The sequence below is a fragment of the Sinocyclocheilus grahami genome, unplaced genomic scaffold (genome assembly GCF_001515645.1).
Source record: "Sinocyclocheilus grahami isolate Dianchi unplaced genomic scaffold, SAMN03320097.WGS_v1.1 scaffold37.1, whole genome shotgun sequence".
NCBI lineage: Eukaryota > Metazoa > Chordata > Actinopteri > Cypriniformes > Cyprinidae > Sinocyclocheilus > Sinocyclocheilus grahami.
In genome coordinates this window covers 1,515,829-1,528,614 of record NW_015505216.1, presented here as the reverse complement: position 1 = coordinate 1,528,614, position 12,786 = coordinate 1,515,829, and the positions used below count along the sequence as shown (strand labels likewise).

The 12,786-nt window shown below is 38.1% G+C and overlaps 1 protein-coding gene across 1 annotated transcript in view; it reads left to right on the top strand.

The window, feature by feature from the left end:
* Positions 1–12,786, top strand: part of LOC107581756 (zinc finger protein 407-like) — a 49,699-nt gene that overhangs the window by 4,782 nt on the left and 32,131 nt on the right. The window contains exons 2-3 of the mRNA XM_016267408.1: positions 5,929–9,007; positions 11,300–11,414. Coding sequence (XP_016122894.1) covers positions 5,992–9,007; positions 11,300–11,414 — 3,131 coding nt within the window. The 5' untranslated portion in view covers positions 5,929–5,991. The remainder of the gene's footprint in view (positions 1–5,928; positions 9,008–11,299; positions 11,415–12,786) is intronic.

The following is a 12,786-nucleotide window of genomic DNA, read 5'->3' as shown; positions in this document are numbered from 1 at the left end:
TCTCTCTCTCTCTCTCTCACACACACACACGCACACACACGCACGCACACACACGCGATGCGCAAAACTATGCATTTGAACAGTCAATAGCAAATACTTGAACTAATAACAAATCAGTAGCTGATTCAGAAGCGCCAGATTATCAAAGTCAGAATTACCTCCTCTCCTAGGTTCACGAAACGGTCGTCCATAAAATGCATTGCTGTTTTCGCCTAGAAACACACAGCGTCTCCCTGACATGGCTGCTTCAACCATAACTACGGTTACTGAAACCACGCCTTCTTTCTTTGCGTGCACATTTGGGCCACATTATGCAAATATTTCCACATAGTGACATAGATATGTGGGGGCGTGTTAGAACGAGCCGTTTTAGGGGGGCGTGGCAGAGTCTTAACTTTGATAAAGAATATCTCTTTGGTTTTGAGACTTTAGTCTTTGCAACTTCAGGGATCTTATCTATGCACAATCAGCTTGTACTCCAAAGAGAAAGGAAAACTTGAAATCGCATCAAATGACCCCTTTAAAAGTTTGTGCTTTATAAGTAAAATTACATTGTTGACAACCTCCACACTGGTAATTACCTGAAGATATAGGCTATTACTCAAAAAATGTGTTGGCTGAGGAATAGATAAATTCGCCCTTACCAACATATTATGTAAATTTGAAGGTCTCTTACAGACTACCTGACGTGATTTAGCAAAAATCGTTTGCAAAATAAGATTACTATCAACAGTGTACCAGTATTTCTAAATTATGCCTTAGATATCTTTATCTAATGGAGAATATTGGATAAAACAATTAGTCTAACTTGCTGTTCTTTATTTTTTAGGTTTCTTGACGAGACCGTCTTGAGAAGTGTTACTGAAACGATCTATTGCAAATTGAGTCCACTCCTCTTTGAATGATCTCTGCCTAAACCTATTGGCCATAACTTCTGCATGATATTTATAATCCCCCTCACTACTGCAAATCCTATTAATATGACTAAATTGAGAGACAGGCAGGGAACGTTTAAAAGGAATAGGGTGATACGATGAGCCATGTAAAAATCATGTTAAGGTCCGTGGGTTTACGAAATAAACTAGTCTCAATTCCAGTCTCAGTGAGAATAACATTAACATCTGGAAAATTAATTTGACCCTTCTGGATGTCCATAGTAAAAGTCAAAGCATTAAAATTAGCATTGACATTGATTAACTATGAAACTCCAAAAGTTGAGATTCTGTGCCACTCCATAAGCAGAAAATTTCATTAATATAATGCTTCCACGATACAATGAACTCAATAAATGGATTGCATTCTGAATTGTACACAAACTGCTCTTCAAACTGCCCACAGAATAGACCAATTTCTGTGTTTGCTAACAGTGATGATGTTTTTTTTTTTTTTTGTGGGTAGAGCCTATCTAGTGGCAGAAAATGACAGTTTTAAAGTAGCAGTCTTAGGATGCCATGGAATAAACAAATAAAAAAAGGTCATTTTTAGTTTATATTTCAAAATTCTGACTTTTTCTCGCAATTCCGAGATAGGGGTGGATGATATGAGCTAAAATTCATATCATGATATTTCACACTGTCCTGGCAATATCGATATTATATTGCGATATGAGAAAAAAATTACAGGCAAAATATTTTAACCATATATAACTAGAAAAGGTGAGGGATTGAACATCAAAAAGTGATGTTTTTCTCAAAAAGTGCAAACGTGCAACATGAGGTAGGTCTGTATGAATTAAATTAAATTACATTAAATTTAAATTAAATGTTGTGTGTTTGAGTAGGCCAGTGGTTCCCAAACTTTTTCTGCCGGGCCCCCCTTTTGTAGAGAAAAATATTTTCAAGCCCCTCCCCCCACCCCCTCTTTTTATTTTTTTGGAAAGTCTCTTATGCTCACCAAGGCTATATTTATTTATAAAAAATACAGTAAACACTGTAATATTGTGAAATATTGTCAATTTAAATGATCTATTTGAATGTTTTAACATATAGGCTACTGTATTCCTGTGATCAAAGCTGAATTTTCAGCATCATTACTCCAGTCTTCAGTGTCACATGATCCTTCAGAAATCATTCTAATATGCCGATTTGCTGTTCTAGAAACACTTCTCATTATTATCAATGTTGAAAACATTTGTGCTGCATCTACAGCAGAGAACATCGGATTCTATTTGCCTTTGTCAAATCGCACCGCTCGCATCTGATGTAGACACCTTGTTTTGATATTTGTGAATCTTAAGTATATTCATAATCTGCTTTACGTTTACCTGGCACTGGAAGTCCTTTCACAAACTTGTAACTTACGTGCTTAGAGCAGAACCATGCATCGTTCATTTATATTTCTACATGACTCCCTGCATAATAATTAATAATATTTTTTTTCACAAACTCTGTGTTGTGTATTTTCTGGTAATCAAATTAACATGAAACGAATATGATAAGCTCATTGTGAGAGTAAAAGACGGGGACATTGTTGTTTATTTCCTTAGCATTGAGTCTCTCCAACTAGGTGGCAACGTAGCATTAAATCACCATTCAACAGACACAAAGCCACCACTGCACTGCCGTCTATTGGACTGCAGAAAGACACTAACTTTTCAATCTGCTACATTACTGACTGTACTGACAAACTAGGCTGACACCGTGTCTGCGCCGCAACAGGACGCGACAAAGCGACCGTTGAAAATCATTTGAACTAGTTTCAGCACGTCATAAATAGAACAAGGCATCAGTTTACTGCATCCAGTGTAGACAACATGACTGATTATAACGGGTTCTATTCTACACCGGACGCGAGCACCGCGGCGCAACAAAATACAATAGAATTATATTGTATTTTGTCACGCTGCATGATGTGATGTGACCGATGTGATTAAGCATGAGTTCTGGGCCGCAGCGCGGCACACCAGCATTGACTGAGTGGCTGTAATCAGCTCCGGTGGCTGTAACACAGGCTTTAATGTGCCGCAGACGCGTGCCGTGATGCGCAGACCAGCTCTAGTCTCTAACGTCACTGAATCTGCTGTTAAAAATGAACCATCCATTCATCATATCATCATGCAAAACTAAGAATTAGAAACATTTTAATGTGACGATCAAATATAGGTGCGGGTGGCTGGCGGGCAGATAATTTGAAGCAGCGGACTTGGGTGTAGTTTGAGCTCATCCGCACATCTCTACACTACAGTGACCTGGGTCACCAGTAGCAAACAATGGAGCACCATCTGTTGGACAAACTAATAAATTACACCGTTCAGAAGCATTTAATCTGCGTTATATGTTCTGTAAAAAAAAATTAATATCGGCGGCATATTCGCCGATACCGATATATCGGCGACAGGTTCATATCGGCCGATAATATCGACTAAACGATATATCGGTCGGGCTCTAGTATTTTCACATGCTTTCAGATGGAGCAGCATTTACTACACAGAGCCGTAGTTCACTGACAAGCTATGCAAACAGCTTTCATAATCGCAGAACGATTTCTTCGATTTCATAATCGCGCAATTAAATCGGTCTGCGATTATGAACGCGGTTTTGCGTACCTTGTCAGTGAACTACGGCTCTGTGTAATAAATGCTGCTCCATGACAAGCAAATTCGATTAATCGTGCATCCCAACTCCATACTGTACTTGTGATCAATATGATATCTCGTATTTACTGCTATGAATTGATGACGGTCAGAAAAGTAAGATTTGAATCATGACAGTGCAATTCCACTAATGCCAACATAATTTTGTATTATGTATGTTGTAGTGTGTAGTATGTAGTATGTCGATAGTGTCAAATGCAGCACTAAGATCCAGTAGCACTAATAAAGAAATACAACCATGATCGGTTGATAAGAGCAGGTGATTTGTAACTCTGATGAGAGCAGTCTCTGTGCTATGATATAGTCTAAATCTTGACTGGAAATCCTAATTTCGCTCTAAGAAAATTAGTGTAGAAAGCGTCAACATCCATCGTGACTAAAACACGGGTGTTAAAGGCAACTTTACAGATCGAATGGTCTCAATGAAATCCATCATATCCCTTATCCCATGTTAATTATTGTGCCTTTAACCCCAAAAGCATGGGTGCTTTTTTTACCCCTAATACCATACTTTTACATATTCTTCCATTATTGGAAAACTGCTGCTTTAATTACCTTGGACAAAATTGAAAAACATTAACAAGAGCTTTGTCTCAAAATATTGTCAATAATTGTATCGATTCTTATGTGCAACATAAATCTACAACATTTAAAAAAAAAAAAACATTAAATATTAGATCAAATAATTAGCACAGAATCAACTTTGTGTTTCTGTGCGCAATCGTGTCAAGTATCTGCCAAATTTCCACGTGCATATTCAAACGTGATTGTTAAGAAAAATGCTGAGGTGAATTTTTGTACCATCTAGTTGTTTAAAGGAGAATAATATCAAATGCACCTTTTACGCCAATGCGCCTTTAGCCCCATTGTACTCTACAAATGACTGTCAGCAGAGGTCTCCAACCCTGCTCCTGGAGAGCTACCATCCTGCAGATTTCAACTCCAACCCCAATCAAACACACCTGAACCAGCTAGTTAAGGTGCTCGGGGTTACTTGATAATTACAGGCAGATGTGTTGGAGCAGGGTTAGAGAATTTGAATAAATCCAAGGTACAAAAATGAGGCAAGCAAGCAACAGTATCTGTAACTTTCACTGTAATGGTGCATGTCCACTAGTGTGGAGCAAGCAGTTTCAGTTATTTCATATGGGAGTTCAGCTTCACATAATGGTGAATGTCCACTGACAACGCTAGAACACCTCTACCTTGGGATGTGTCTGTAGCAAGTTTGTTTAATCTACAGTTTTCTCAACACATGGCCAATACAATGATCACATATATATGCGATTACATTTGGAGCAATGCAAGCTTTCTTTCCAAATGCCTAAAGTAAAGATAGGCGGTCTGTTTAAACTAGTGTTTATTAAATAAGACAGTATAATAACGATTATTCCCAGACGGTATAATCACAATAAAAGCATCCAGACTGCAATATTTAATAACAACTGAAAAATTGTCATATGTGTAAACCGTATGATTAACGTACTAATCCAGCCTAAACTCCAGAACAAGACCCAAACCAGAAGTGGAGGAAGTTTGTTGCACATTATCCTAATTTAAAGCTTGTTTTGTCTTATATTTTAAGTTATTAGTAATATTAAGGCCCCCTAGTGGGCCCTGGCATCCTGGTTGCGAACCACTGCTCTAGAAAGAGTGTAACAAGACAAATGAATCCAACAACAGAGTGCAAATGAATCCAACACACCACTCCTTCTTGAGACAGGCTCTTTAGAAGATAACAACTTAAAATACACAGCACATTAAAAACGTGACGCAGTGTGTCAAGCAAGTCAAGGCAAAAATAGTGTGCATGCTTATTATTATTATTATGATTATTACAGTAACCTGAAGGCATCGCAAAAAGTTAAATTTTTTGATTATCGATTCTTCACCAAGAGCTACCATAGAATCAGATTCATCAAGAACCACTGAACACTAAAGCCTGTCATTTTCTTAAAGGGGTCATATGATGCGATTTCAAGTTTTCCTTTCTCTTTGGAGTGTTACAAGCTGATTGTGAATAGATAAGATCCCTGAAGTTGCAAAGACTAAAGTCTCAAAACCAAATCTTAGAATTTAACTTATTTAAACAATTTTTGTGGCACCCGGTGTATAAGATTGAGATCGGTCTGTAACAATTGGTATTGTAGTATCCATACTTCCCCCCCCATATATTTGAACTAGTACACTATGTAAATAGCAATTAATGATTTTTATAATAATATAGATGGAAATGTTAATATAGTGTAATAATTGATTAGTATCATAATAATAATAATATTATTATTATTTGGTTTAGCTACATATTCATTATTTTCATGGTGCTTTTTTCACAGAAAAGTCTTCTATGGATCCTTTAAATGAAGCTTAGTAAATATACCGTGTGAACTGACAGCAACATGGACAATCCAATGCGAAAATTAAGGTCTGGAAAGGAGATTTCAAAGGACAAGTGTCAACCTAAGAAAAAGGCCAATGATACTGGTACAGAAGATGTTTCATCTGCACCTAAAAGTGTTAAAGCATCTGACGATTCAGGATGTATAAATATTGTAGAAGCAAGTGAGCATGCTGGGACAGCTACAGTAGAGGAACAATCCAGAACCATACAATGTAAAGAACGTGGCTCTTCAGAAACAACTGATGCTTTGGTTTGTTCACTTTGCAATTTTGTTGCAAAAACTCAAACTGCTCTGAAAATTCACTCAACAAGAAAACACTCTCATAAAGGAGGCTTACAAAATGACACAGTCTCTGACACAGTTATCGCACCAGGGTTAAATCCGTTGCAGAACACACCACAATTACAAGAAAGTGAAAACCGAACACATTTTTCAGAGTTGAAACTGGACAGTACTTCTGTGTCAGAGGAAGACAAACAATTAGATACCTGCATGGTTCAAACAGAGACTGAACATACACATCAGCTCCTTGTAGATGAGGCTGTAATATCCGAGAAGTTTGTTGACACTTCTGAGGATGGAAGAACCAGTCCCACTCGGATGTTGCTGGAAATAGTTGAGCCCACTTCATGTAGATGTCAGGATGGTGAAGACACAAATGAGACCTTTAAAGATGGTGATGATATGCAAGCCGGCTGTAGTTTTCATTTGGAAAGTAAAGTGAAAAGCAATAATAATGGTGGCATTGATGGACATGCTGAGAATCATAAAAGTAAAAGGCATTCAAAGCCTAATACTCTACATGCATGTTCCTGTTGTGTACATAAAGTCATAGATGGACACAGCCCAGACACGCATATTAAGAGGCAACATCATAAAAAACAAAATAAAGTCTGCGATTTCTGTAGCTATTCTTGCGTTATAAAGTGTGATCACGAGAAGCAGTGCATGAGCAATAAGCACAACCGAAAGATGTTAGAGAATCGGGATTCATTAAAGACAGAGATGGCGCCTCAAGAATTAGTTTTCCCACCATCGACAACAGTGTTGACTCATCCGACTGAAGGCAAGGTACAACATCAATGTGACAGGTGCAACTTCACAGCTAACAACTCTGTAATGTTAGCACAGCACATTAAAACGCACCATCCAGTGGAGCACCGTTTCCACTGCAGGGCCTGCCATTACTACACCACCACCATAGAGAGCATGGAGGTTCATCTGTCAGAAGAAGTCCACCAACAGGTGGCCAAAGAGAAAAACATTAGCCCTCTATTTAAAGAGTGTGTTGAAAAAATCCTTGTGATTCTGTCAGATCAAAGGGAGGACAGAGAAATGAATGAGAGTGACACTCCTGAGCAGTGCTCTAAAGAAGCTGGGGAGGTTCAGGAAACCGAAAATGTACTACCAGAGCCAGCTGAAACCGTAAGGAAAGGTTCTCCTCACAAACGGAAGCGAGGTAGACCAAAGACATCTGATGTGACTGTTTGTAGTCATTGTGGGCTCGTTGCTTCCAATGCCACCAACCTCAACGTCCATATACGACGCAGGCACAGTCGGTTATACAGCTTCGTTTGTAAGCTGTGTAACTATTACTGTGTGACCAAGGGGGACATGGACCGCCACTGTGAAACTAAAAAACACATTAACAGAATGCAAACAGCCGGAAGTGAAGGCAGTGGGGTAGTTCTGCTAGATGAGCAGCCAAGTCAAGCAAAGAAAAATGAGGCAGAAATGGGTGACAATGTATCAGTGATTGAGACACCTATTGATGATTTGGACAAAAGTAACTCCAGTGTACCATGTAAGAAAAGCAAGTATGACCCGAGTAATATCTGCACTCAGTGTGACTTTGTTGCTCACTCAACTCCATCTCTTGCTCTCCATGTGCGACGCAAGCACACAAAAGACTTTGAGTTTGTTTGTTTAGCATGCAGTTACTACACCGTAACCCGCAGAGAGATGTTTAGACACATGGCCACAGAAAAGCACAAGCAGAAACGTGAGTGTTACCTGAAAAAAGAGAACCAAAGCTTTAATAATGTTCGGGCTGCTATGACCATCAAGTCCACCTTTGAAGACCCAGAGACAATCACAGGATCGGAAGTGGTCCATAACAGTTCTATTTTAACATCTTCAAGCACCACAACTAAAGATGAAGAGAATTCAGCAAAGATAGGTGAAGAGAATTCTGCAAATGAAGATGGAGCAAAACAATCTGCTGAAAAGAATACTTCCAAAGACAATGAAGAATCCTCAACTAATCCGGCTGACATGGTCCAGTCAATGACGATGGTGAAAGATGCAATGCTGGAGGAAATGGATGAAGAAAATGTGTTTGATGAAGATGAAATGGCTGATATGGGAGATGACAGTCCCTCTAGTGAGAAACACCTTAGAGCGATACAGTTTGATGCTTGCATCTATCCCTTAAAAACATTAGCAGAGCGCAAGCAGGCATCACATGACGAAGAACAAACTACAGGTGCATTAAACCAGCAGAGCATCAAAAAGCCTAAAACACTGGTTGGACCTGAGACAAAGACTACCAAACCAATTCCACGGATCCGCTGTGAGGACTGTGGTTTTTTGGCAGATGGCTTAAGTGGACTAAATGTTCATATTTCCATGAAGCATCCATCAAAGGAGAAGCATTTCCATTGCTTGCTCTGTGGAAAGTCCTTCTACACAGAGAGTAACCTACAGCAGCACTTAAGCAGTGCAGCACATATGCGCAACGAGCATGGAAGCACTGAAGATCTTCCAGAAGGAGGCGCCAGCTTTAAATGTGTCCGATGCAGTGAGCCCTGCCAAACCGAGCAGGAACTGTTTGTGCATATCAAAGAGAAACACGAGGAACTGCTGAGAGAAGTGAACAAATATGTGCTGGAGGACACAGAGCAGATCAACCGAGAGCGGCAGGAAAACCAGGGCAATGTGTGCAAGTACTGCGGCAAAGTATGCAAGAGCAGCAACTCCATGGCTTTCCTGGCTCACATTCGCACACACACAGGTATGTCTTCCTCTATCTTTACCTTTACATATTTGCATAAAACCTCTTTAGAATTACAGTTTAGAATGTTCTGTTTGTTAATCTTTAACCATCAAAATATTTACTAGCAGCATATTACATTTAATTACTATTGGTAATTACTTGCTTGGTAAACTCCTAGGCCATGTACACACTTGCAGCTACATGTAAATAAATTTGTTGTTACTCTTCTGTGTGATTAATCCTGATTTGTACACACAGTTACGAATAAAAAAAGTGGATTTTTACAATTCACCAAGCTGAACTGATTATATCAGCATAGTACTGAACTGGACTAATCTGAGGTTGCTCCCATCAGCCCGGTGGTCTAATGCTAACACATACATTATTGTCCCGAGAGGACATGCTGTTTAGAAGCATCAACTTAAAGAGCATAAAAACGAATTTGATTTGATTCTTGTATTCTTTACACACATTGAGTAATAATTTATGGACTTCACTCCTGTATATATGCATTGTTCGCACTCCCAAACCTTTGCAGTGTGGGCGGAACCTTAGACCCTCCTTTCTTGCTGTTAAAGTCCCCATGAAATCAAAATTGAACGTTTCTGAAAATGTTCAAAAATGAAGATATATGCATTCAAAATGTACAGTTGGTCACTTGTTCACACGTTTAATATTTTTAATGACACAAAATGCACTATGTGTAGCAGATAGTGAATGATTCATTCAATGTAAATATGCTTTCCATTGGGCCAAATGAAGTGTGGTTTCGCATCAGTGTCACATGAACCTCTGTAGCACAATATAGTGTGCTCCAAAGACAGGATAGCACAGAATGGATGATATGTATATACACATGATGCTGTATTTTTAAAGCACTATGGAGGAGATCAATAATTACGAACCGTTAGACAGGCTGGGCATTATAAACAGTACTGACAAGTAGAAGAAATATCACGCCACGCGTGCCACGCACCGCTATTAATTACAAGACTATTTCTAAATTACAAGATATCTCTAATTTAAAATATAGTTTTGTTTCAAACGGATGAGTAAAACATAGGGCCTTGAATGTCTCTACAGCTCAGCAGAAAATAATTAGGGCTTTCATTAACTGATGGTGTTTCCAGTGCTGAAAGCTGTTAAAGCAGCACTGTGTAACTTTTGCCGCTCTTGCGGTTAATAAACAGAACTGCACACATCCCGCGGAAGAGCATTCCAACCGGAGCTACTTCTCTTAGTATATGTATATACTAAGCTAATTCATGATGTACTCGCTCATTATATACATTTTGCAAATTTTGAACACAGAAAAAGTTACATAGTGCTGCTTTAAGAGTGCCATATTTTGCTGCAGACTAATAAAATAAATATCAAAATACACAAATAATTTACTGTTTTTTGGGGGGGTATTATATCGCGATACATATTGATATCGAATTATTGTCCAGCCCTAAGCTTGTGCTTTCTGATTTTTGCATGATTATAAACTGACAAACTGCATTTGACGTAATTTATTCCAGAATCATCAGCAACATCAGCGAGCGAGCCAATTGACACCATTGTTTTGTTTGAAGGACATAGATAGATTACCCACCCTTGAAAAGCGGTGGGCAGCCTGATGTACAATGATCATAATGCAAGGCCAGCACATCACAAATATAAGCCATATTTTTCTGTGGCCATTAGTATCGAATGTGTTTTTTAGTTTTAGATTAGTCAATTACAAAGTTTCTGTTTAAACATCTGTAAAATTAGTTGCCAATTGCCAATTCTAGCCCATACAGTTCTAAAATTAAAGAAAACATACATAGATCTATATGTGTTTGTAGATTACGTTCTCTGACTCCCAAACAGTTTTATGGCAGAATAATAATAATAATAATAATTAATCATTAATAATACATTACAGAACAAATACAATAAGACTTCAGCTCCTTCAGTACTTGGACCCCCAATAATCTTCTACTAAAGAAGATAATGTAAACAAAAGTTACGCCATCCTGTCATTAGTTTAATTGGTCCCAGTGTGTTTTCGGTATCTAACCCCTTACTTGTTGCAAATTACTGTATATCTAAAATAAGAGTAATAATATTTGTGCTTGATTATTTATTAGTTATTTACTGATGTTATTTATTGATGATGTAGATATGTGTATTCATCCCTCCTCACAAGTTTGCAGGTCTTTTCTTAAAGTGATACTGTATTTCTCTTGAAAATTTTAATTCTGAAATTAAAATCATTCACTCACCCTCATGTCAATATAATGAAGAAAATTCAATGTCTTTTTGTTTTTTTTCTCTCTAAAGGATCTAAACCGTTCATGTGCAAGATCTGTAACTTTGCTACTGCTCAGCTCGGTGATGCCCGCAACCACGTTAAGAGACATCTAGGCATGAGAGAGTACAAGTGTCACATCTGTGGGTGAGTTCAAGAAAGGATCAAATTTTTTATAAGTACAATTATGTCAGCTGAATGTTTTACTTCATTAGTTCTCAACTCCAGTCCAGCCCCCCTCACCACTCATGTTTTATATTTCTCTCTTTAACACCTGGTTCAGATCATCAGCTTGTTAGGAGAGACTTGAAATAAACTCTGTTCTTACTGACATGGTCCCTATGCAGGGTTTTTACACTTTGTGCCTTTTTATTTATGAAATTGAGCCAATTATGTTCTGAAACATATTTATATTGTTAGGAAGACACATACAAAAAAAATGAGTACAACTTAGATGGTAGATGGTGCTTTGGGGAAATTTTGCTGGGCAATAGCCTACACAGTGCAAGGAAGTTTGACTTCAAACTTTGTATTGAATTTATGGTAAATTCATAGATTATTTTAGACTCATACCTTTGCGTTGTTTGGTGAACTGTAGGGGTGGAACGGTTCAACTTGCTTACGGTTCGGTTCGTATCACGGTTTTAGAGTCACAGTTTCGATATGGAAACATACCACATAGCACATAACGTGCTATGTTTAGGCAAAAACTATACTGTCAAATGAAAATAAGAATAATCTATCTAACTACAAGCAACAGCACAAATAAATACAATACAGTAAAGATACAAATAAAATAAACAGTGATTTTCTGTTTTTTTTTTTAGGTCAGTCTAACATTAGTTTTTAGGTACAGAAATTGAATAAAGTAATGAAATGTAAAACAGCATTGTATATTTGACTGTATAAATTAAAGATTAATCTTTATTAAAGTTACAAAAGCTATTCAATCAAGAGCAGTGAGTGATTTCTTTGTTGTTGCTGTTTGATTAATATTAAGAAAGTGCTGTCACTTTAAGAGAATGCACTGATACAGTGCGTTCAGCCGGCTATGTCTGCTATAGGATACTTACCAAGATGGTCATTTTGACATAATTTTTGTGTGAATTTGTCCATTTAAACACGATACTTCAGAGAGAGATTAATATTTGCGTATGTTCTGAGGTGCGGGTTTGTGCGCTTCGGATGAATGCACGCACAAATCTTCTCACTGCGCGCGCGAGCTCGCGTCCTCTGGCTGAGACTGGCTCTTAAATGTTTAAACTGGCAAAGCTTAAATGAGTTTAGCTTAAACAGATATCAATGTGTGCTGTTCAGGTCTCACCTGTGCGCGCGCGCTATCAGCACTCGGGTGATGATGGAATAAATATATTAGTTCAGTCATGAAACTCTAGATGGCGCATTCTGACGGGGTGTTAACGTAACTGATAATATTCAGAGAGTTAAACGACTTGGCACAAGCTGATTGGTTAATGCTGCATATGCAGCCAATGAGCTTACTGCTTTGCATTTATATGGC